This window comes from Eublepharis macularius, chromosome 9 (genome assembly GCF_028583425.1).
Source record: "Eublepharis macularius isolate TG4126 chromosome 9, MPM_Emac_v1.0, whole genome shotgun sequence".
Classification (NCBI taxonomy): Eukaryota; Metazoa; Chordata; class Lepidosauria; order Squamata; family Eublepharidae; genus Eublepharis; species Eublepharis macularius.
Genome location: NC_072798.1, coordinates 105,976,336 through 106,003,106, shown reverse-complemented (window position 1 = coordinate 106,003,106; position 26,771 = coordinate 105,976,336). Strand labels below are relative to the sequence as shown.

At 43.3% G+C, this 26,771-nt stretch overlaps 1 protein-coding gene across 2 annotated transcripts in view; it reads right to left on the bottom strand.

Annotated features, from left to right (window-relative positions):
• NUDT5 (nudix hydrolase 5) overlaps positions 1 to 26,771 on the bottom strand; it is a 46,442-nt gene that overhangs the window by 16,665 nt on the left and 3,006 nt on the right. The window contains exons 1-5 of one of the 2 annotated variants that reach the window (XM_054988281.1): positions 16,592 to 16,624; positions 16,152 to 16,256; positions 7,934 to 8,001; positions 4,140 to 4,192; positions 3,335 to 3,442 (exon numbers count right to left, since the gene is read on the bottom strand). In XM_054988281.1, coding sequence (XP_054844256.1) covers positions 3,335 to 3,442; positions 4,140 to 4,192; positions 7,934 to 8,001; positions 16,152 to 16,256; positions 16,592 to 16,609 — 352 coding nt within the window. In that variant the 5' untranslated portion in view covers positions 16,610 to 16,624. Of the gene's footprint in view, positions 1 to 3,334; positions 3,443 to 4,139; positions 4,193 to 7,933; positions 8,002 to 16,151; positions 16,257 to 16,591; positions 16,625 to 26,771 lie in introns of those variants that run through there. The other variant, XM_054988280.1, reaches the window with a different exon arrangement.

The window sequence follows — 26,771 nt, the reverse complement described above, 5'->3', positions numbered from 1 at the left end:
ATGGCAATTGAAGAAGAAAAGGGAAAAGAAGATAATAAATAAAATTTGCGAAGATAACAAAACGTATTTGGAGCAGGCTACCATTAGTAGAGCCTTTTATAAATTTTACGCTAAGCTGTATAATAAAAAAGAAGTAAACAAAGAATCAATAGCGTCATATTTGGAGAAAACCAAACTTCCAGAAATCTCGGAAGCTTGGAGAAATAAGTTGAATAGTGAAGTAACTGATGAGGAAATAAGTAAGGCAATACAATCTGCAAATCTAGGAAAGGCGCCAGGGCCAGATGGACTTACGGCTAAATTCTATAAGACAATGGCTAATGAACTGGCACCATTCCTAAAAGAGGTGATGAATGGGGTTTTAAGGGATCAAAGGATTCCAGAAACTTGGAGTGAAGCGAATATATCATTGATCCCAAAAGAGGGCCAAGACCTGACTAATGTGAAAAATTATAGACCTATATCGCTACTCAACAATGACTATAAAATTTTTGCGAAGATATTGGCGGAGAGATTGAAGGGGTGGCTCTCGGAAGTCATAGAGGAGGAACAAGCAGGCTTTTTGCCAGACAGACAAATAAGAGACAACTTAAGGACAGTGATCAATGCTATTGAATATTATGACAAGCGTTGTGACAAAGAGGTTGGTTTCTTCTTTGTTGACGCTGAAAAAGCGTTTGACAATTTAAACTGGGACTTTATGTTTGCCACTATGGAAAAGCTACAATTGGGAGAAAGATTCATCAGAGCAATTAAGGAAATTTATAGAGACCAGACTGCAGCAATTGTGGTGAATGATGAATTGACTAAGAAATTGACGATAAGTAAAGGAACAAGACAAGGTTGCCCGTTATCTCCATTGTTGTTCATTTTAGTATTGGAGATTCTGATGATACAAATACGTCAAGATGATGAAATTCGTGGAATAAAAATAAAGGACTATTCATACAAGGTCAGAGCATTTGCGGATGACATAATGTTAATTGTAGAGGACCCATTGGAGAACAGGCCAAGAGTGATAGATAAGATCAAGGAGTTTGGAGACTTGGCAGGTTTCTTCATTAACAAAAAGAAGTCAAAGATATTATGCAAAAATATGACTAAGCAGAAACAACAATTGTTAATGGAAACAATTGTTAATTGTGAAGTAACAAGTAAAGTGAAATATTTGGGAGTCGAATTAACTGCAAAGAACATAGATCTATTCAAAAACAATTATGAAAAACTATGGACTCAGATAGAGAGAGACTTGATTAAATGGAATAGATTGAATTTGTCATGGTTGGGCAGGATTGCAGCAGTTAAGATGAATGTGTTACCAAGAGTAATGTTTTTGCTACAGACAATACCAATCATCAGAGACTCCAAACAATTTGAAAAATGGCAGAGGAAAATATCAGATTTTGTTTGGGCAGGCAAGAAGCCTCGAGTGAAAGTGAAAGTTTTACAAGATGCAAAGGAAAGAGGCGGAATGCAACTGCCCAATCTGAGACTTTATCATGATGCAATCTGCCTAGTTTGGTTGAAAGAATGGATGACATTAAAGAACAAGAGACTATTAGCCCTAGAGGGATATAAAAAAATATTTGGATGGCACGCATATTTATGGCATGACAAAGTAAAGGTCAACTCGATGTTCCTGCATCACTTTGTTCGGAGAAGTCTATACATAATCTGGAAGAAGTACAGAATTTATCTACAAGAAGGAACCCCTTTGTGGGTGGTTCCATATGAGGTGATAGACCCGAGAGCTGTTGATAATGAACAACAATGTTTAACGTATAAAGAAATAACTAAAACTGAAGCATCCAAACTTAGAATAAAGACACAAGAGGAACTATCACCTAACTACGATTGGTTCCAGTATAGACAGATCAGAGACTTATATAATTCGGACTCTGTAAAGGGAGGTATACGAATAGAGAATTCGGAACTAGAGCAGACCCTTCTTAAAGAAGATAAGAAAAGAATATCCAAGGTATACCAAGTACTGTTGAAGTGGTATACCGAGGATGAGATAGTTAAAACACAAATGGTGAAATGGGCTATAAACTTTAATAAAGAAATAACAATGGAGGCATGGGAATACTTGTGGAAAACTACAATGAAGACAACGACATGTATTAATATCAAAGAGAACATTTATAAAATGATCTATTGTTGGTACATGACACCAAAGAAGATTGCGCTAGGGAATTTGAATACTTCTAATAAATGCTGGAAATGTAAGAAGCATGAGGGCTCCCTCTATCATATGTGGTGGTCGTGTGAGGTAGCCAGGCAGTACTGGGGGGAAATAATAAGAGAAATGAGTGAAATTTTACAATTTCAAATTAATAAGAACCCAGAACTCCTGCTACTGAACTTGGGAATGGAGGGAATTCCAGCCCAACACAGGACGTTGATATTTTATATGACAGCAGCAGCTAGACTTTTGTATGCGCAAAAATGGAAAGTACAAGAAGTGCCAACTATTGAAGATTGGACTTACAAATTGCTGTATATGGCTGAAATGGACAAGATGACAAGAAAATTGAGAGATCTGGACTCAGGGCAGTTCAACACAGACTGGGAGAAGCTGAAACAATACCTGGAGAAGAAATGGGAGGTGGGAGGAAAACTGTGGCAGTTTGAGAACTACTGAAGTATTGAAGTAGAGGGGGGAGACTTTACCGGGGGGAGAAGAGATAAATGTGAATTAATAAGCAGTCAGATTAATAGATTGACATATTTATAGATATATATAGGTTAACAAACAGAACATAGAGAAAATAATTAATTATAAGGACTAAATATAAGGAGCAATTAACTAACAATATTTTCTTTTTTTCTGACAAGTTTTGTACCAAACTGAATGTCTGAAGATATAGATGGGTCAAATTGATTGACTACGTGAGGAGAGATATATAGAACTATTATAAAAAGATAGAATGAGTAATATATATAGAGAATAAGTCAAATTGTTTGATATAAACGAATGTATGATCTATATGGTTTATGATATATAGAAATACCTGAAATTGAAAAATTGGGATAAATTGTTTATCTAAGATGGAAACAAAGGCTTACAGTTTGGGCATATAATGTTAAAAATAGTTAAGGATGTACTGCTTAGAATAATGGAGAATATATATTTGTTTTAGATAGAGGAAGCTAATAAAAGTAAGGGAAAGGGGACAAAGGGTTGGAAAGCTGTTGGAAGTCAACAAAAAGGGGGGGGAAAGGGAGGGGGTTAGAGAAAAAATTGGGGAAAATTGAATGTAAATGTGGAAATAATGGATTCTAACCCAATAAAAATTTTTCAAAAAAAAAAAAAGACAGGTCAGCCACTCACCTGCTGGGAATTCCAAGCAATACCGTCCCATGGGTGGCCTAAATTGTTTCACTAGAACCATACAGTCGTAGTGGAGAGTTCTTTGCAACACAGGAATGATGGCAACCCCTGCCAAGACAGAGAAGAGGATCGTGGAAACACAGTCACAAAACACACTGACACAGAGGGGGGCCAGGGAGGCCGTTGGCTAAGCATCCGAGGGGGCTGTTCCCACTATCAGCCCAGGACACTGTTTGGGAACCCTTGGGTGCCGCAGACAAGGGGTGGGCTCCGTGTATTTGGCATCACTGCTGCTCTGCGTGAGTTTAAAGAGTGAATCCCCCACCCCCACCCCCACAGCTGTTCCTTGCTGGGGAAGATAAGCTGTCGTGGGTGAGAAGCTTTTGCCATGACTGCAGTTCTCTTTGTGGAGCCCTTGAGAAACGTTCCTCAAAATGCTACTTGAAACCCCCTGGTTTGGAGAATCCAGAGGGTCCTTCTCTCAAGCCACCCAAGTACTCTATCCACAAGCATCCGGGTGTGTGCTGAACCATGCGCTCTTGGCCTCATACCTCCCTGACCACACCCCCTTCAATACAGGAGTGGCTGGGTTTGTTCCTTTTACTCCGGGAACAGGTTTGCGTGCCTGCTGACACTCACTTCGGCTCACCACTAGGAGTACTATAGCATTTTATGAGGGTTTTTTTAAATTTTCTGCATGCCTATCAGACTTTCACTGATGAATCCTGTCTACAGCATTTCAGCAACTGTGAGCCTTCCTCGGCACAGGAGTCTGTAGATGTTCCCCAACAAGGGACTTGCTTACCATCCGCTGAAACGCCTTCTCTTCTGGTCGTGCGCTTCACAGATTCCCACACTCTGTTCAATTTGGAGGCGGAAGAGACAAGCAGAGGATAAAATCAAAGGTGGTGTTAATTGAGAAAAATGAGATATTTATTAAAATCGTTTTGCACCAAAGAATCTTTTACTGCTATAAGCTAAGGTCATTCTTAAACAGCAGAATTTGCACAAAGTTTTCTGGAGAATTTTCTACTTCCTAACAGCGATTTCAAGGCACAAGCAGGGATCAACATGCTAATAATAATAATAAATTACCAAAATTTTGCACCATTTACTCAAATCCTGCAACAAAAAAAAGCCAGATTCTGCAACTTGCATAAACTATGCATAGTCAACAAATTTGAATGGTGTCTTTTATTTTGAGAAATTTTGCTACATAACTTATAACAAACAGCTGCGCTACAGAAATAGGCATAGTTACAAGAGCAATTGTGATCCTTGCTTAAAGATATTTATTACACTAGATTTTACCCCACTCTCCCTCCTGGAAGCTCGGGGGGGGGGCGGTATTCTGTCCCCGCCCCCACCCTCCACACGCAGACCTTTCCTGAATGCCAACTTGTGAGGCCTAAACTCACCCAGTTGGTTTTGTGACTGAGCAAGCATTTGAGTCAAAAGATACGGGGTGCTGTAGAAGGTCGCATAAACCAAACAGCACTTTTAGGGGAGGCGAGGGACAGAGGCAGGACTTCAACTGAACCAGCACAGGCAGACAGCGATGCAGAAAAAAAGCCCCTGGCTGGGACTTCAAATCATCCAAGTAAGCCAAGTCCCTGATGCCAAAATCAGAGAGCCAGTTTGGTGTAGTGATTAAGAGCACGGGACTCTAATCTGGAGAACCGGGTCTGATTCCCCACTCCTCCACTTGAAGCCAGCTGGGTGACCTTCGGCCAGTCACAGTTTCTCAGAGCTCTCTCAGCCCCACCCATCTCACAGGGTGATTGTTCTGGGGATATATATATATAATTAAAATCTATTGGCTGCCTTTTAAGGTGCCTGCCATTTTGCTGAGTTCACTCTTTAATCAGGGTATTTGTTCATCTTAGTTTCTCTGATTTCATGCCAAGGATGGACAGGGCACAGGAATTTTAAGGTTCTGGGTCTTATGGTGGCTCATATGAGATGGTTAAGAGTGCTGGGATTGGATGTCATCAATATGCAGATGACCTCCAGTTCTGCATTTCATTATCTAAGCCATCAGATGTGTCCATCTCGGTTCTGAGCCTATGCTGTGAGCCAAAGTCAACTGGATAAGGCAGAAAAAGCTGCAGCTGAATCCAGACAAGGCAGAGGTGAAGATGTTTTTCGTGGAATCCCATCCACGTAGCGGAGGGAGTGTGGTAGTTTCCAACTGCAGAGCAGGTTAAGAGTTTGAGGATGCCTGCTTTGCTGTTTGGAAAGCAGGCTGATGTGGCAGTCTTGAGTGCGTTCTATCAGGCTGCACCTGGTTCATCAGCTCTCCTGTTTTTAGACTCAGAACCCTGCCATCCTAATCCATGCTTTTATAATCCCATGGTTCAACTACTGTCAATACACATTGTATAGGACTACCCTTGAAGGCAATCTGGAAACTGCAATTAGCTCAAGACCTAGCAGTCAGGGATTAAATAATGCGGACAAAGGCCCTGCTTCATTGTTGCTCCTCCTGGATCTGCCTGCAGCCCTTGATACAGAAGGCCAAGCCATCCTGTGGCATCGTCTGGAGGCAGAAGCAGGCATCAGGGGATGTGCCGTGGACTGGCTTGAATCGTTCCTCAGGGAACAGACTCGAACGGTTGCTATTGGAGACCAGCTATCTTCAGTGTGGGATTTACGTTGTGGGGTTCCACAAGGCACAAACTTATTCCCCGTGTCATCCAGCCTCTCTGTAAAGCCTTTAGGGGAACTCATTCGTAGCTATGGAACTGGATGCCGCCATCAATAGGCAGATGTCACCCAGCTCTATATCTTGTGATCCAAATCTCCTGGTGATGCAGGAGAGGTACCGTTTCATTGCTGCCAGCTATCAACTAGCTGAAAACAAGCAAACTGGAACTGAACTCAGGCAAGGCAGAAGTGATGCTGGTTGGAAAAGCAGAGGCCTTGAAGGACATTGTGCTTCTGGCCTTTGATGGGGTGCAATTGATCCTGGCTGACTCTGTTAAGAGCTACATTTACTTACTAGAGAAGCAAGTATATGCCGCTGCAAAGAAGGCCTTCCCCGAACTCAGACTGGCCGCAGTAACTTTGAGACTAGGCTACTGCAATGCACTTTATATAGGTCTCCCCTCAAAGTAGACTCGGAGACTCCAGCTGGTGCAGAAGGCTGCAGCTTGTTCACTCTCAGGAGCTTGATGGAGCAGGCATATCGCTCCCCTTCTGCAGTCACTCCACTGGCTTCCCATCAGTTACCAGGCTCAGTTCAAGGCCACGACCCTCACATTCAAAGCCCTTCATGGCCTTGGTGCCTCATAGCTGTGCAACCTCCTCTCCCCCTTTGTTTCATCACAGCAGCTTCGCTCAGCTGAACAGGGCCTTCTGCAGATGCCACCCTGAAGCTGGGCTAAATCAACAGCTACCCATGCATGTGCGTTCTCTGTGGTAGCCGCCGCCTTATGGCATGTCCAGCCTGAGGAGGTCAGGATAGCTCCTACTCTCCTGGCCTTCTGCAGATGATACAAAACTGAATTATTCAGGAGGGCTTTCTACTTAGATTATAGGGCTGTGTCATAAGAAATAGCTCACAGAGATGCCTTGGTAGGGACAGGGACTATAGACTATGCTACTGGGCACTGTCTTCTGATGTCGATCTGCTCCTACTGGGGAGCTTCCATATTGCTAAGATGTGATGCTAATTAGTTACACTTTGTTTCAGAAATATTTCATCTCTGTGCTTGGTTTTATGCTTGTTTTCAAATTTTCTGCGAGCATACCCTATTCTGTCTGCTCACTGAACGTCCTAACTGTTGATCAGTGATTGTCCTCGCTGTTGATTATGTTGTTTCACCAGCACAGTGTAAGCAGCCTTGGGTCTTAGTGAGAAAGGCAGACAACAAATAAATAAATAAATAAATAAATAAATAAATAAATAAATAAATAAATAAAATATCTTGCCATTTTAAAGCAGCTACATGGGCTGCAAGTTTGTTTCTGAGTTCAGTAAGATGCTTGTTATGGCCATTAAAGCTTTCCGCAGCTCTAGGACCCACATATCTAAAGGACTGTCTCTTCCCATGTGTCCTTGTGTGCCAGCTGTGGTCCTCTGGCTCCTGTCTTCCGGTTATTCTCCCTCTGAAGGTTTGTATTAAGTAGAGCCCAGCACCCTAGAACAACCATACTGACTCCCAGGGCTTTTTTTCTGGGAAAAGAGGTGGTGGAACTCAGTGGGTTGCCCTCGGAGAAAATGGTCACATGGCTGGCGGCCCCGCCCCCTGATCTCCAGACAGAGGGGAGTTGAGATGGCCCTCCGTGCCGCTCAGCAGCGCAGAGGGCCATCTCAACTCCCCTCTGTCTGGAGATCAGGGGGCGGGGCCACCGGCCATGTGACCATTTTCAAGAGGTTCCGGAACTCCGTTCCCCCACGTTCCCCCTGAAAAAAAGCCCTGCCTACTCCTCTGCAACAACAGCAACGAGTCTTTCAGGTAAGCTTATTCACTATTACTGAGCTTTTCTCACTGATAAACATCTGACACACAGCAGAGCTTCTCACAACACAGTTTGAAAACTGATGCCTCAGGAAAGGGATGCAAGGGTATGAAGTGATAAAGAAGGAAGTCTTACCTTGTTTTACCTGTGGGATCAACATACGTTGTTTGTTCAAGCTTCACCCACTTTCTCGCTGTAATAGTCTAAAAATGGAGACTCGGAAATTAAACGTGAAAAATTGGCATCGTGATTTTAAATGACAATATTAACGCTTTCTTGCTAGCAAAACTGTGATCGGTATGGAAACCTGAACCCCAAGGTAACCATTTTAGACATTATCTGTAGAGGAAGGACAATTGTTTCCTCCTTACAAAGGTAATAAGTTTCCATCATTTACATGGTATGAAATGAGTTAAAAAGTACCCACCTTGAATGCTTAAAAAGTTGATTAAGCTCAAAATTAAGAGAACCATTTACATTTTGTAACTCTTTCCACTCTTAGGAAAAGGTCATGCAAGTTCATGCATATGAGAACGTTTATTTTTCTTTTTAAAGCTACAACACCGAGAATGAAAAAGCAGAATGTTAATATTGGGACACGAGGACTGAGCTGTTTTCCATGCGTGGTGCTAGAATTTTGCCCATCAGAGAGTAAAGATATCTTGATGTAGCAACAATCCATAAACTTTGTGCAGCGGGCTTTACCCACTTCCTCCTTCTGTGGCAGTCCACTGAACGCCACCAGAAGTTTTGTTCAGGGGGGGGTCAGAAGACCCTCAGTAAGGGCAAAATTTGGGGGTCTGTAGTGGGAGGGGGGAATCGCTCCTCCCTCTTCTGAAGGCTTAAGTGGCATTAAGTCTTTGGAATTGCATGGTTAGATACAAGGCACTATTTTGTCCTTAAAATAGTGATAAATCTATGTTTTGTTTGTACCAGGAAATGAATACAGAATTGCCCTAGAGATGAACCAACTTAACATGTTATGTTCCTTCTCTCTAATAAACCAAGGTGTGAATGCAGGTATGAATGCAGATTCAAAATGCAGTTTGCCTTGGTAAGCTTCCTGGAGTCAAGTTATTGGTTAATTCCACAGATGAAACTCTCTCTTGACTGAGGCTTGGTCATCTATTTCCAAGTTTACTGATTTAGAATAAATGAATAAATTAGAAATCAAATTCAGCAGTGAATCTTACATACTGAACAAGTTACACCAAATCATTCATTCAGAAGTCTTGCATGCAGAGCAGAACAGACAGATTCAATGGTGAGTCTTACTCACAAACAGGGCTTTTTTTTCAGCAGGAATGCAGTGGAACAGAGTTCCGGAACCTCTTGAAAATGATCACATGGCCGGTGGCCCCGCCCCCTGATCTGCAGACAGAGGGGAGTTGAGATTGCCAAGCAGCGCAGAGGGCAATCCCAACGCTTCTCTGTCTGCAGATCAGGGGGCGGGGCCACCGGCCATGTGATCATTTTCTGCGAGGGCCACCCACTGAGTTCCACCACCTCTTTTCCCAGAAAAAAAGCCCTGCTCACAAAGCAAACTGCATGGAAAGCCGAGCAGAAGAGCAAGTTACAACTGATCTTAAATGCAGAGCAAAAGTCTAGCGTGCACAACAAAACAGACAGAATTCTTTAACGCTGTCCCTCCAGGGAACCAATCCAAGTCATAGCTGACTTATGGCAACCCCTGGTGGGGTTTTCATGGCAAGAGACTGAGAGAGGTGGTTTGCCATTGCCTGCCTCTGTAACCCTGGTCTTTACTGGAAGTCTCCCAACCAATTAGTAACCAAGGCCGACCCTGCTTTGCTTCTGAGATCTGACAAAATCAGGCTTGCCTGGGCTGTCCAGGTCAAGGTCAAGGCAGTTTACAAAATCATAATGAAACCATAAAACATTAAAAGTGGTTAATTAAAGCCCAGTTTTCAAAAGCCTGCCTGAGCATATAAACATAAATCATCGAGCAACTTAAAATGAATTTAACAGGTTTTAGGCTAAAAAGCCACTATTAAAATGGTGTTAAAAGATCAACCTCTTAATTAAAAGGCTGGGTAACCTGAAACGTTTTGGCCTGGCACCTAAGAGTCAGTTGTTCCAAGTACCACCAGACACAGCCAATAGTGCTGAAAGTAGAGCTGCTAAAGGGTTAAAAAATATTTAGTCTATCAACAGTTCTAATCAATTAAGTTATCATATGTCCATAAATTAGCATATTACCAAGAAAGGGAAAAACATTTTTTGCCTAATAAATTAGACACATCCAGGGCTTTTTTTCTGGGAAGAGAGGTGGTGGAACTCAGTGGGTTGCCCGAGGAGAAAATGGTCACATGGCTGGTGGCCCCACCCCCTGATCTCCAGACAGAGGGGAGTTGAGATTGCCCTCTGCGCCGCTTGGTGGCGTGGAGGGCAATCTCAACTCCCCTCTGTCTGGAGATCAGGGGGCGGGGCCACCAGCCATGTGACCATTTTCAAGAGGTTCCGGAACTCCGTTCCACCGCGTTCCTGCTGAAAAAAAGCCCTCGACACATCACATGATCTGCCAGTGATCTGCCAGTGATCTGTGCAAAACCTGACCTGTTTCTCCATTCTGCCACTCATTCCTCACGCAGTAGTCTGCTGAAATTTGCAGGGATGAGACATGATGATCTCTGGCTGCCTCTACCTTCTGCCAACTGATTATCAGGAAACTCCCACCCTGAGCTTCTCACTGGCAGTTGTTGGAGTACATGGGCACTTAGTCTGATCCAGCAAAGTAACTTATATTGGCAGGCAGAGGATCTTAATCTGCAATTTCATGCATGAGTCGATTAATCATACTGATTAACCTATTAAAACCTGCAGCTCTACATGGAAGCAGTGAATTTAATAGGACAGAAAAGCGAGAGCAGGAGAGAATCAGTGCTCAAAGCCAAACCTCCGAAGGTCATTAAGAGTGTACTGACAAGCAAACCTGGCCACAGAATGGAAGAAGAGCATTTCAGCCACAACAATCTTTCATCCATAGGAGAAGGAGAAACACCAGCTACAAAGAGAGAGATAGAAGGAGAAAATAATAATGCAGCAAAAGGAACGGCAGAAATCTAAAGAAGAAAGCAGGCAAAGTTGTGCCAAAGACATTTATAACTGATTCTACCACGTTGGAGGATATATTCCAATAACTAAGTACAGATGAGGAATGCACTAGCAAGGGGATAAGGAAACTCTGCACAGGTAATCAGGAGTGAAGGTCCAATTCCGTAGCTGGCCTTGAGGAAATCAGGGTTCTGTTTCAATTGTTTTAGATGAGCTGCTTCTGGGGGGGGGGGGTCTAGAAGCAAAAAAAACCCCTTAATCTTCCAGTCTCACAAAAACATGTGCATATTTCTGGGCAAAATGCTGGAAGAAATCACTGGACACATTTCAAAATGGTGCTGCACCAGATGACACCCAAATGCTAGTAAAGGCGGGTCAATTGCCTGAAGTGTTACACAAAAGATATGGATTGCCTTTCCTTTTCAATTTCTCTCCAATATAAAGAAAATGTGTTGAAGACGATTCACCAGTGTTATCTCACTAATAAAAGTTTAATAGATATAAGACATGTTCAAGCAGATATTGGTATTGTAAACAACCTGGTGCAAATTTCATACATATGTGGTGGGAATGTTTTTACACTGCAGAATATCGGTCGAGAATAATTGATCTCTCAAAGCAAAGCCTCCCCAGATGTATGGTGGTTCAATAATTTCAACTCTCTACCAAGGAGGTTTCAAGATATATGCTATTTCAGTAGCCAAAATTAATTTTGCTCACTACTGGCAATCTCTGAGTTATATCCTAATATCCAGAACTGGATAATAAAAGTAAAAGAAATAGGTTTGATGATAAATCTTCCTAATTTACAATGAAGTAGAAATATAAATCAGGCTGAAACGGTATGGTTGTCTTTTATTAATCATTTATCATTCAAAACTTGGCAGATTATTTGTAACTGAGTTTTTAAATTTTTTTTTATCTTCCTTGGTTTTATACTGATGTGTTTGACTGTTGTACAAAATAACATGTAAGTTGAATAAATAAATAACTATGGATTGCAACCCCTGCAGCACCCAAGGACAAATTGTTATCATAATGAGCTACAGCAGATTTGCTCCAGCCACTAAAGGGTGCATGCATGATAGATTTCTCATATCCAAACCAAGTGGAAAGTGATACTTAACGTAGACACAACAGAGGCTGTAGAGAAATGCCCTGGAATTCATCACAATAATTCAGCCGTTGAAACTATACTCTGTCCTTCAGCTGGAGCTCAGATACACACCTGTAGCTGGCAGAAAGAAGAGGGCTGGGGGCAGGGCTTTTTTTCAGCTGAAATGCGGTGGAACGGTGTTCCGGAACCTCTTGAAAATGGACACATGGCTGGTGGCCCCGCCCCCTGATCTCCAGACAGAGAGTTTAGATTTCCCTCCACGCTGCTGGAGCAGCATGGAGGGGGCGCTGGAGCAGCGTGGAGGGGGAGGGGCCACCAGCCATGTGACCATTTTCACCAAGGGTAATTTAAACTTATAAAAACTCCCACCTTGTTCCAGCTGACCCAAAGTGACGTCATTGTGCAGTCCTGGGAGCATGTACGCACTTTGCGCGTGAACATGTGGTACCAGGGACACCACCTTCCACCAAGAATTGCCCCATGTGCTGGCAACCCTCTGAGTTCCACCACCTCTTTTCCCAGAAAAAAACCCTGGCTGGGGGATGAGCCAACAAGCCCCAAGCACAGAGTGCTTTACTGCTTAAAGATGCAAATTGCTCTGGCCAAAATAAAGACCAAAAAAATTAGCAGCTACACTAGAACGTCATACCTCAAGGGACAGAGAGAGGGCAGCCAAATGGCCGGATAGTCTTCTCTTCTCTTGAGGCAGGAAGATCAAAATGACTTGCAGGGTGGTGCAGACTCCCAAAAGAAGACAATAAATTCTCAGGATATGGGGAAGAAACTCTTTTTGTCCATCATGCTCTTCTTCTTGGGCAGGCAGAAGCCATCCCACGGGGTTCTCAGGGAACTCAAATATGAGACTGTCAGTCTGCTAACGCCGTACATGAAATTTGTCACTAAAATCAGGCACTGTGCCAGAAGACTGGAGAGCGGCAAATGTTACACTGATTTTTAAAACAGGGTCCTGAGGGGAACCAGGAATTATGGGCCCATTAGCTTAACGTCTGTTCCAGGCAAATTAGTAGAAACTGTAATCAAAGAAAAGTAGGCACACAGAAGAACAAAGCTTGCCAAGAGAAATCAGAATGGCGTCTGCAAAGGGAAGAACTGCCTCACCAACCTTTTGGAGTTGTTGGACACAGTGAACAAACTCGTGGATAATGGTGACCCAGTGAACATCATCTTGGACTTTCAAAAGGTTCCTCACCAAAGACCCCGTCCTGAGCAAGCTCAGCAGTCATGGGATAAGAGGACAGGTCCTCTTATGGATTAAAAATTAATTACATGACAGGAAGCAAAGTATAGGAATAAATGGACAGTTCTCTCAACGGAGGATAGGAATGGGGTCCCACAAGGATCATTATTTGGGCCCGTGCTTATTATTCATAATTGATCTGCCAGTGAGGATGAGCAGTGCAGTGGTCAAGTTTGCAGATGACACAAAATTATTCAGGATGGTAAAAACTAAGGCGGACTGAGAAGAGACTCGGGAGGATCTCTCTAAATTGTGTGTGTGGACAAAAATGTGGCAAATGACGTTCAGTGCAGGCAAGAGTACGGTGATGCACGATGGAACCAAAAAAATCCTAACTTTTAAGTATATGCAAGTAGGGGTCACAACTCGTTGAGACTGAGAGGGAAAGAGAACTTGAGGTCATAGCGGATGGCTCAACAAAAGTGTCAACTCCATGCGCCAGAGCAGTAGAAAAAGGCAAACCCAGTGCTCGGGTTTATTAGTACTGGGATTGAAAACAAAACAGCCAATATTGTAATGCCCCTGTATGGATCTATTTGGAATACTGTGTGCAGTTCTGGTCACCGTATCTCAAAAAGGACATTGCAGAGCTGGAAAAAGGACAGATTAAGGGGTTGGAGCACACGTCCTATAGGGAAAGGCTGAAGAGTCTGAGACTTACCAGTTTAGAAAAGAGATGACTAAAGGGGCTCTTCACTGAGATTTGTAAAATTATGCATGGGGTAAAGGGATTAGACAGAGTGAACTTTTTCTCCCTCTCTGAAAATATTAGAACTTGAAGACATCCAATGAAATTGATGGGTGGTAGGAGTCAGAATGGACAAAGGAAATACTTAACTCAATAAGTGATTAAAATGTAGACTTTTGCCACTAGAGGATGTATAAATGGCCACATGCATCGATGGCTTTAAAAGGGGATTAGAGATTCATGGAGGCTAGGTATACCAGTGGCTACTAGCTACTAGAGATGGGCACGAACCGGAAAAAAAACAAACCATGCGGTTCGTGGTTTGTCAAATATTCATGAACCACGAACTTTCATGAACCTGCCCCTGGTTCGCAAACCGGTTCGTTTGGTTCATGAAAACGTCACATCCAGGTCAGAAAATCATCACTTCCGGGTCAACAGAACGTCTGCAGGAAGTCCATCCCCTGTTGCCTAGGAAACTGATTGATTGGCACCAGACTGTCTGCAGTCACAAACCAAAAAACGAACCAAATGAACCAGCCTAAAGTTCGTAGCAGTTCGTCAGAAATGGGATCTGACGAACCATGGTTCGCAAACCACAAACCGGCCTGGTTCGTGCTTAATTTTCATTTGTATTTTGGTTCGTGCCCATCTCTACTAGAGGGAACTTCCATATTAACAGCCACTGAATACCAGTGCCAGGAAGCAACTTCAGAGGAAGGCCTTGGCCTCTATATCCTGTTAATGGTCCTCCAGAGTAACTGGTTGGCCACTCTGTGGGACAGGATGCTGGTTTAAATGGACCACTGATCTGATCCAACAGGGCTCTTCTTATATTCTTATGAAAGACTAAACTTTTACCTAGTAACTCGATCTTGTCCACATGGCCAGGGACAATGGGAGAAGTCCCAACTCTGAGAACAAAGGTAACTGTTTTAAATGTTATAACTTCAAGTACTAGCTATCATAGTTAAACAGTGTCTAGGATCAGTACCAAGTATAGGGTGAGAGGATTGTGTGTTTTCACTTTTTTTGTACACTTGCTCAATCTAATGCATATACACATCATGTGTATTCTTTTTATTTTTGTTTATTAAACGTTCCTCTATGTGGAATGCTTTGAGCCTGATCTCTGTAACCACACCAGGCCTATTTGCTCTTGCTACCTGAAGTGCAGTGATGGGGATGGGCAGTGGGTAAGCCCACCATCACTCCAAATTGCAAAGCTGTGATAGGTCATCCTTACACTAGCAGGAGAGAACCAGGAGATAGAGAAACTAGGCACAGCATCTAAACAGCAATGCAGATTTAGAGCGCTAGATGTGCAGTTTATCTAGCAGGACATAACTAGTGCCAATGGTTATCTCCCAGTTTGGTTTTGATACCCCTTAAAAGTAAAAGGAAAGGGGTGGTATCACTGAGCAGAGACTTGGGATGGCTGCAAGGTTTTCCATCCTCTCAGGAACCTAAAGGAAGAGGGCTTGCAAGTGTTTTCCTTCACATGGACCATCCACATTTTTTGCAACAGAAAATGCAAGCAGTGACCATTTGCAGAAATATGCATGCAAGAGGCCAAGAGCCCCAATGAAGCAGCTAAGAGTCAACAGATAAACAGACAATTAAAAAGTTCCAGAGCAGTGGACTTCTGCGCATGGGGCAAAATGCTATCTTGATCAGCATCACAACTTCTTCTGAAGATAAAAAGCAATCTCACGTATGAACCGTAATAGTGGGATACCAGTATCCAGACCCTTCACGGTCAACAGAGACAGGACCGCTGGCTTCCAGGTCTCTCTTAAGGTAACTGAAATACCTTCAGGGCTGACAACTAGTCTACCATCCAGGTCAATGTGTAACAGCAGCATTTCCATTCCACTGACTTCAGTGGGATACAGCAGTATTCAAAGGTGTTTGATCATGACCAGCCAAGAGAAGACTGTACGATGCCTCTTTATCAGAATCTCTTTGGTCTCAGGGTCCCTTTCTATCTCTTAACACATCACAAAGAACCACCCCTGCTCTCCCAGTATTACAGTCCTCATTGTGACAAAAGTAAGACCTGCAAGACCTTCGGTTTAGTGGGAAAGGGTCCTGTTAACGCATGGAAACTAATATTCTCAGCAGCAGGAAATACTGTTTGTGAGAATAAACACAGCCCAACAGATGCACAAAAGAATGTAGCTCTGAAATATTATGCCCAAAGTAGAATATTGCCTACCTCTTCTTTAAGGATGGATTCCTGGGGAGATTTCGGAGCATTAGTGGATGCTTCTTCTTCCATTTTCGGGGATGTTGGTCTGTCACCTCCAGCACAAAGTCCTCCCTATTACAAGCCAGAGTCAATATTTGCCTTCAGAGTCAAGTCGGACCATTCATTTAAAAAAAAAATTCTAAATGAATTAATCAGCCCTCCAGCAAATGTTAACTCAAAGTGTGTCTCCCAACTGCAAGCACATAATACACTGGTTGATTGGACACTGGATGATCTTTGGCCAGTTGTATCCGGCCTGATGTGTCCCTCAGACAACATTCCGCTTTCACCTCAATGAAAAGTTTGATCAATAAGATGGTGCCACTGAATCCAAATGTGATCAGAGTATAATTGGGGTCAAAATGCAGACCTGGGACTGCAATATTTGCTGTGCAATCTCTGCTTACAATAACATTGTTCATCATTTTATTAGCTTCTTCAGGTATCTGATTAATTAAGCAGTACCTCCCCACTTAATAGGACAGCAGACAAGTACTTATAAAACCTGTTAGCAGAAGGTACCGCTTTAGAAGAGCCCTGTCCGCTCCTCCCTCTGGGCCAGGCAGAGACATTTATTTAGACTAAAGACTGGGACCTGGGAGACTCCACATTCAATTCCTCACTTTCTTGTGGAAGCTTTCTGAGTGACCTCAAGCTGCTCACACACTCTCAGCTTAACCTACCTCACAGGATGGTTGTAAAGACAAAATGGAGATGACAATGATGTAAGCTGCTTTGGGTCTCCATTGGGGAGAAAAGCGGGGTATAAATTAACAAAACAAAACAAAACACACACCTGTCATCATGACTCAACCGTACCACCTACAAAGGAACTGCTTTCCCCTTTGCAACTATTGTTATATCTTTTTCATAAGTTGTTCAAACCATTACATCTATTTAATAGTTTTTGGCTGCAATCCTAAGGACAGTTGCCTGGGAGTAAGCCCCAATGAATGCAATAGGACTTCCTTCTTCAGAGGGGGCCGCCTTAGGCTTGCTCCTTATGTTTACTTGCATGACGGCCCTAGGAAGTTGTCCGCCACTCAACAAGGGCTATTTTGCATGAGGTGCTGCCACAAAGGAGGTATTAAGAGAAGAAAAACCTTTATTTTTTATTAATCAGAACAACACAAGGTTGTTCTGTATGGATGGTCTCCCTAGAAAGTTTACTGAATAATATTAAGGTGTAGGAATATTGTAATATTACTGGATTTAAAAAAAAATGTAACACTGTTGAGAACTATCATATATTTAAAAGAAAAAAGTTTTAAACACATTGCAGTTCAAAGGATATTCAAGCTTGACAATAACACAACACTGTCACTGTGACAGAAATAGCACAACAAGAAGAGCTCTCTTAATTACAGTATCAAATTGTATATTCTTCAGTGTATAAAGTGCTCAGCACTTCAAATAAACAAGTAAGACATTGAGCCCTTCAGAACTGGAGGTCTTAAATATGGGTTTAGGTTTCGTCCCGACACCACACTATCCCTTTTTTGACACCTGAGTGGACATATTCAAACTGACTAGACAGCTGAAATTGCGGAAATGGTTTGGAGAGCGCCCTTATGAAGATCCGACAGCACTGATAATTAAAACCAGATCCACATTTACACCTCCTGTCACGGATTCTGGTATTGAAACATTTGAGAGAGTTGTGTTGAGAGACATAGAGGGCATTGAACAAGGAACATCTAATAAGTGGTTCAACTTGACACGCAAACAGAATCGTGCATTGAGGGGATTCGGTTTCGTTTTCTCAGCCATGTCGGACGCTCCTCTCGCTGGCTCGAGAGGAAGCGGCCGAGCACCCTGTCCGGGCGGCTGATCTGCGAAGATTAGCCCCCAAAACTCCCAGTGAGGGAGGCTGGGTCCGGGACGCTGCGGGAAGAGCCCCCCGGAATCAATGCGGGGGGTTAATTGCCCGTTTGTCCCTACGGAGGCCGGCGGACGTGCGCGGCGCCGCGAGTGCTGCCGGGCCATGAGAAACGGCAAAGAGCAGAACTAGGCGAGAGCCTACAAGTAAGCGAATTCCTTCTGTTATTACAAGCGTACGTGAAGGAGAGGTGAGATCTGAAGCTAAGAAGGCTCACTCTTCCCCTTTGCTGAGTTCCAAAATTTGATTGGCGCCCCCCCCGCCCAAAATGGCAACAAAAAAACAAAGTCCTGCCCTTGGCAAGTCAGTTTCGGCTGCCTTAAAGGGAGAATCGCTGGAGGAAATAATACGGAGGGCGGTTGGTGAAGCTATAAAACCCTTTGTTGACAAGCTGAATGAAACAGATCAAAGGGTGGGCTTAATTGAGAGCAAAGTGAAAACCATCAAGGAAGCAGCGGGGGGGGGCAGAGAAGTCTGCTCGGGAAAGTGCGTCACTCGTGAAGGCTACGAATAAAGAGCTTAAACTGGTGGAGAATCAGTTGATCGGGCTACAAGTGGAACGAACACAGACAATTTTGCGCCTCCAGAATGTGAAAGAGGAGGAAAACGAGGATTTATGGGGTCTTGTCTCGGAACTATTGGCGACACCCGCAAGGGCAACTAAAGAAGAAGTAAAAAGTGCCATTTTGGAAGCCCGTCGGGCTACCTCAAAATATGCAATGAAGCGTCAGTTGCCGCGTGAGATCATCATCAATTTTTCATCTAAGAGGATCCGGGACACTATCCTATACAATTCATACAATGCGGATTTGGACTTCTTGGGCAACAAAATTAAGATATTGAAAGACGTCCCATTTCTAGCTCGGAAAAGACGTTTTAAGTATAAAAAGTTCGCAGCTCTTCTGAGAGAACGGGGAATAAAGTACAAATGGTTATTCCCGGAAGGAATCTGGTTCAGCCATAAAGATCAAGCCTTTAAGATATTATCAGAAGATCAACTAAGGGATTTTGAGGACAGGAACCCAGAATTCCAGTGCACCAAACAAGACGAAAAGGAGAAGTCTGAGGGGGAAGGGGAGGAAACGAGCACTGCGGCTGCAGTTGCTCAGAGAGAACTGCGTCCGGGACCCAGGAGGGGAAGAAAAATTTAACTTGAAATTAAATTGTAATTTGCATTTAGTAAGGTCAACCACTCCATCAATATAATATAAAGCTTTAACTTTTGAATAATGGCAGTATGAAGGAAAAACAGAAATGTAGTGTTTAGTGTTTGTAGGGCACCTCCCCCTTTTTTCCACCCCTCCCTCCCTTTTTTTTCCCTCTCTTTTTTCCCATCCCTTGTGTTACTGTAGTCTTTTGTAGTCACTGTTTTGTAGGGTATGTATGTATGTAGTAGTTGTATGTTAGATATTGAAAAATAAAAAAATTTATATATAAAAAAAGAATCGTGCATTGAGGGAGTTGGCTGAGGATAAAAATATCATTATCAAGCCAACTGATAAAGGTGTGTGTGTGTATGTGGGGGGGGGGGGTAGTTATACTGAACATTCAAGATTATGAGGCCGAAATCCAAAGACAATTAAGTGACAATATTAGTTATAAACTAATTAAGGAGGATCCTAGTCATCACATAACTTATCTAATTAAAATCATCCTGGATGAGGCAATGCTGGTAGGAAGCATTTCCCCAGCATTACACAAAGCCCTATTAAATTTAGGACCCAAAGTGCCCACTTTCTATACCCTGCCCAAAATTCGTAAGGAGGGGATCCCTCCTGTAGGTAGACCCATTATATTGGGGAACAACTCAATATTGGAAACACTCGCACAACTCCTAGACAGACAATGCATTTTATCATTTATCAACAATATTGAATCTCTCAACATACCTTCTGGAGCCCTACTCATGACTCTTGATGTTGTATCACTTTACACATGAATTCTGCACAAGGGGGCAAAATTAGTGATTCAGGAGGTTCTGACCTCACGGGAACACCAGTCTCCCCACACCACATTTCTGCTGACATTAGCTGATCTTATCATGGAAAATAACTTTTTCCAATACCGGAATGATTTTTATTTCCAGACAAAAGGTGTGGCAATGGGGTGCCCCACGGCACCCTCCACTGCCAACCTTTACATGCAGAAGTTGGAAAAATTATAAATTCTAAATCACCAAACTAATCCATTCCATCAAGACATAGCCTATTATGAGTGTTTTATAGATGAAATCTTTTTGATACTATCTAATCCTGAAGTATCTGACTCTATAGTAAGTTGGCTTAATACCATAGATTCCAACATTAGATTCACCCGCGAAAGCAATCAGAGACAGATCAGTTATCTGGACGTGGTGGTATATAAGCGCACAGAACACCAACTAGCGGTATGCCCCTTTTGGAAAAGTACCGATCACAACTCAATGCTACTTCTGAACTTGATTATGTTAAGAGAGTGCGACTCTGGTTAAAAATTTTATACTAAGAGGTTATCCGTCACAGATAGTCCAGAGTGCCCAACATAGAGCGTCCCGAGTGAATAGAAGGGAGCTACTCACTGTCAGACAGAGACAGGTGGAATGCCGAATGTACTGGTCGTTAAATTATACATTGTTGTCTTCTAAAATTTATCACATCATTAGACAACATTGGCACTTAATTTCACATCTACTTGGCTGTGTAGTTCCACCAAAAATAGGCTACAGACAAACAAACAGCCTGCAAGATATACTGATACATACAGACATGAGATCTAACAAGTCTCCTAGGGATCTTCCCAGTGGACATCACTGCTGTGGCCATCGCAGTGTATGCAATTTAGCAATTACTGGAAATACTGTAACTCTCAAGGAATCCAATAGAGTTATTCAACTGAAAAAGTTCACCACTTGTAGTACACCAGGTATTATATACCTTATAGAATTCCCTTGTGGAAAGGTCTACATAGGAAGCACAAACCGGGCAGTTAGAATCAGAATACAGGAGCACCATTCTAAGAGTTGGCGATGGGTAGAAGAGGCACCCCTCACCTCCCACTTTTCACAACATAATCATACAGAGAGAGATTTGAGATTTACTGTGCTGGAGGTGGTACAAGATAAGGAGGGGAGAATTCAACCACAACAGTTACCGAAATGTGAATCGTGGTGGATATTCACATTGAACTCTGTCACCTGGGGGGTCTAAATTAAGAATGGGATCTCTCCTGTTTTATTTGAGTTACATTTTATTGATTACAGTAGGTTGTCAATTTGGCTTTAGACGGTGAATGAGAGAGTATACACTTGGTCTGTATGGTCCCTTTAAATCCAAGAGTATATGAATCAGTTGGTGACTCCTCGATTTTGTGGAAACGGCATCCATCGGAAAACCCAGGCAGTATGTCCGGTGACTGGGCAATTTTGGGACTGTTGGTGGCTCCCCACGGAGACATTTGGGCTGGACTATCCAAAGATAATGCCATTGTGCTTGTCAACAAATTAATCCAGCTTCTTGGAAGAAACGGGAGAATGGGGAAGTGCAATAAGGAGTTACCTTTGAAACCATCACGGACTGTACCATTCATTGATTGCCAAGTACACCTCAGATGTAATGAATGAACGGTAACCTTATTGACTGTGTGTTATATTCTTGAGACATTGTAATGATTTCTGACAGTTTGTAATTATTGATGGTAAAATTGTGTATTATTTATTTGAAGCACTGAGCACTTTATACACTGAAAAATATACAATTTGATACTGTAACTGAGATGGCTCTTGTTGTTGTGTTAGTTGTGCTTGCTCTCCCTTTGGAAAACCTCGCTGTTTAGCTCAACTGCAACAGAAATGTCAAAAGCCCTGTGCAAAATTAGAGGTGACTGGAAAGCAGGTTAAAGGTAGCAAATGACTTGTCCGAACCTGAGCAGCCAGGAACAGAAGGCCCCCCTCGGGCACTTTCCTTTGGGACAATGACCTCGGGCAAAGTGCAGTCCTGTACAGTGTCAGCTGAAAGCAATGCTCAAAATCCAACAAATGGAGAGATGGCAAACAGTTTGCACAAAAATCTGCATCATAATGTTAAAATCCCATTTTCAACAGGACCATCAGCATATGCAGCTTTATTTTATACACATCTGCAGTTTAGATGCTACTGCAACACCTTCTGCACTGTTTGAATGCCCTATTCAACAATTAATCTTGGACAAAATATTCATTTAAGAGATTTTGGGATGATAGTCAATTCCTGCTACAGATGCAAGCCATTTCCAAAATGAAGTGGTGTAGCAGCTCCTTTTGATTTCACACAGGATATCTTCTTGATAGAGTTAATGTGATGTAAAATAAAAGAACAGCACTGGATGCCAAGAGCATCGCCTGCAGATGCCAAGGACATAGAGTTGCCAGCTCTGGCTTGGGGAAATGTCTACAGATGCAGGGGAGGTACCTCAGTGGGGTATACTGCCACGGAGCTACTTTCTCCATGAGAACTGATCTCTGTAGTCTGGAGATCAGTTGAATGCTGGGAAGTCTCTAGTCCCCACCTGGAAGTTGGCAACCATACAAGAGCACCTTTGCATCAATTGGTGCTTCTCCTAAGGGGAGATGGAGCATGCTATCTGTTCTTGAGCTCTCATATTCTGGTGGCAGATTGCAGCTCTTGACACTCGCAAAGCTTATTAAATTTACAAAGGATACTAAATTGAAAGGGTTAGCAAATACTACCCTGACAGAGTCAGGTTACAGGATGATCTTGACAGGCTGGAAAACTGGGCTAAAACAAATAAAATGAATTTCAACAGAGATAAATGTAAAGTTCTGCATATGGGAAGGAAAAATCAAATGCATAATTGTAGGATGGGGGAGACTTGTCTTGGCAGTAGTATGTGCGAAAAGGATCTAGGGGTCTTAGTAGACCATACACTGAGTATGAGTTAGCAGTGTGATGTGGTAGCTAAAAAGGCAAATGCGGTTTAGGGCTGTATTAACAGAAACAGAGAGTCCAAATCACGAGAAGTGATGGTATCGCTCTGCTCTGCTTAGACCTCACCTAGAGTACTGTGTCCAGTTTTGGGCACCACCATTTCAGAAGGATATAGACAAGCTGGAAGGTGTCCAGAGGAGGGCAACGAAGACGGTGAGGGGTCTGGAGACCAAGTCCTATGAGGAAAGGTTGAAGGAGCTTGGCTATGTTTAGCCTGGAGAGGAGACGACTGAGAGGTGATATGATAACCATCTTCAAGTACTTCAAGGGCTGCATTACAGAGGATAGCGTGGAGTTGTTTTCCACCGCCCCAGAAGCTCAGACCAGAACCAACTGGTTGAAATTAAATCAAAAGAGTTTTCAGCTAAACATCAGGAAGAGCTTCCTGACAGTTAGAGTGATCCCTCAGTGGAACAGGCTTCCTCAGGAGGTGGTGGGCTCTCCTTTGGAGGTTTTTAAGCAGAGGCTAGATGGCCGTCTGACAGCAATGCTGATTCTGTGAATCCAAGCAGATCATGAGGGTGGGCAGGAAGGGCTACATCAGTGCTTAGTTCTTGAGGCCCCTTCTTGCATGCCCCGGGTAATGCCGATCACCACTTTGGGGTCAGGAAGTAATCCCTAGCAGTTTGGCTAGGGATACTGGAGGTGTTTTGTCATCTTCTGGAAATGGAGCAAGGGTCAGTGGGGTGGGGCGGGAGGCAGTTGTAAATTTTCTGCACTCTGCAGGGGGTTGGACTAGATGACCCTGGCGGTCTCTTCCAACCCTACAATTCTATGAAAGCAAAAGAATGATGTGGACAAGCATAGCTCGGCCTACTGTGTGCAATTCACTCTGTTTACTCACAAGGAAACCTGCTGGCAGGAAGAGCTTCCAGTTGCTGCTTGAAAACAAGCTGGCTTCCAGCTAGCAGATCTCTCTTGAAGAACAGAGGCAGAATATTTGCAGTCTGAGAAGAGCTCCATTACGAGCAGCAGGCTTCCCTGCCAAGGGGGCCCACTCCTGCAGAAGCACCCCAGATTGCCCTGGGAAACATGCTGTGCTCCCTGGCAGGCTCCAGACTGCTGCCAAAGCGGGTTCTGTTCCAAGAGTGGGACTGAGTGACACTCCCTGCCAACGGGACAAGCGGGACTGGGGAAGGGGGGGGGGGATTTCCAAGGCTAAGTTTTTCTGTGGAAGGTTTTCCATCCCACATATGTAAATATAGTCTCTGCTTATCTATAGTTGTCAGAGCTGTTGTGCCACAAAACCATCAAGCTAGAAGAGCTAAATACGGGACATGAAGCATGGACAAACCCCAGTGTGTTTGCCTTCTTTTGCTAACATTATTAAAATATTTAAATTATTTAAATTTGAATTGGAAAAATTTCCTGGGAAATCCACATCACTAAAAGGGACCTACTCATGAGTTGAAAGCAGCATGTTGGCAGGCTTACTCATAAGGAAGGCCACTGTTCCATACGATAAGCTATTCAGAAGCCAAATGGAACATCCGCAAACTGGATCCTTTCACCCGGAGCTCGATTTCCTATAATCAAACCTCAAAATTGAGAATTTATGGATCAGCCTTGAAAAACAGTTTTCTCCTACTCTTCAAATTTTGCACAAAATGAACATAACGTTTTGCGCATGAAGAAGTTTGAGTATTTTATTTCTGCTGGAATGTGGTTTTTCTCATATTCGTTTTTATGGATAAATGCAGGCCTTTGAGGAAAGAAGGGAGGGGGGTGGATGGATGAGTGGGGTAGATTATAGCTGTCCCTGAAGGGGTTGAGCGAACTGCAATTTTTAGCCAGATTGCTGTGAAAAAAGTATTCATTCTTGCTAAGTCAGGCAAACTGTGGGGAGCCTAAGCTGTCTGTGTGTATCTCAAGAGAAAGTATTTATTCTGCCTAAGTCAGGAAAACTGGTGGAAATCTGAAAGGATCTCTTTCTATCTAGGTCAGGCAAGGTGAGTGAACGTGTGGCTGAGAGGAGTGTTTATTCTGTTAGTGAAGATCTGTGTGGGAAATAAGTCTTTGTGACAAGGTATGTTTTTATCTCTCTTATAACTGTTTTTGAAACCACCAAGCTTAAGAACTATTGTGAAACCAATATGCTTATCCGTACTCTGCAACCATCACACTTACATACTTATAAAGTTCTAGTTTTAAGCAAGAAGGATCCCAGAGGTTTTCTTGGCTCTACTTCTTAAGTGCAAGTAACAATCTGTGAGCGGCAAAGACACTCCCACCCCACCCCCACCATCACAGAAATTTTTGTTTACCGGATCTGCCCCATGGCCCATCAGCAGCCTGACCCACAGAAACAGCTGAGGTTTATAACAACAACATTCAATTTATATACCACCCTTCAGGACAACTTAACACCCACCCAGAGCGGTTTACAAAGTGTGATGTTATTATCCCCACAACAATCACCCTATGAGGTGGGTGGGGCTGAGAGAGCTCTGAAAGAGCTGTGACTGACCCAAGGTCACCCAGTTGGCTTCAAGTGGAGGAGGGGGGACTCAAACCCAGTTCCCCAGATCTGAGTCCTGCTGCTCTTAACCACTACACCAAACTGGGTCTCCACCACTCTAACTAAATGCTCCTCAAAATTCACCAGCTAAATTTCTGCACATCAGGCTACTGAAAACAGTGCAGATGGCAAAAGGCATGAAGTCTAAGAGCCAGCACAGGTGTTAGGATATTACTACTCCCTCAGCAGGACTCAAGAATCCTGTTCCTTCATCACTTTAATTCCTCTCTCCAGAGTTTATAACCACCACCACCAAGGAGACACAGAACATTCATGATTGTATGTAATAGTCTTTGAATGAATAGCCAAATCAGCACAACAGTGCTATCCACAACTACCATTTACGGTTTGGCAAATATGGGTGGGGATTACCCTCCCAAATTAATATCAGTATCAGCACCAGCACAGACTTCACAAAAACTCTGCACTTGGAACTTTCTATGGCAACTGCAAATGGTGTGTAAATACTGGCAGGGGTCAGATAGGGAGAAAAATGGTGACCAGGTAGGGAGACAAGGGTTCAGTCAGAAGCAATTGAGACAGTGCTGGAAAGAGGCGACTGCCCCACAAATCCTTCCTCTTGTGTATGCTTGTTAAATATCTATACGAGCACTGCCTGAGGTACGTTGGACTTGGGAAGAGATGAGAGCACCATTAGGTATTCTCTTTTGATAGCAGGCATGAGGATAGCACATGCACAGCAGCCTCCCAATGGGATTAGAGAACTCAGGATTTATTTTATTTATGTTCTCCCAGGGCCCAGGCCAAACCCCTCAGCTGACATTGGGTCAATGCCCCATGTGCTAAAGAGGAGCCCATTACTTGTAGTCATGGATCTCTTAAAACCGCCTTAAACTAGTCTGCTTTTTCTGTTACTGAAGGGCAAATGGCTAAAGGTGCTTCACGGATGACCAAGGGCAGGCTCTGTCACAAGAAGAGCAGTCCCCTGTTGGATCCGACCAAGGATCCGTCGTCTCGTTTCTAATAGCAGCTAGTCAGCTGGCACAGGGAAGCCCACAAGCCGGCGCTGCGAGAGCCACTGTATGATACTGAAGGTCCCACTTAACTACTGGGGCTAGTACTCAAAATGGCGAGACGGTCCTGCAGAAATCTGGTGAGGCAGCCACCTTAGTTCATTGTAGCAAAAGAAAACAGAGGTCCAGTGGCACCTTAAAGACTAACATCATTTATTCCACCTTAAAGACTAACATCATTTATTCCAGTAGAAG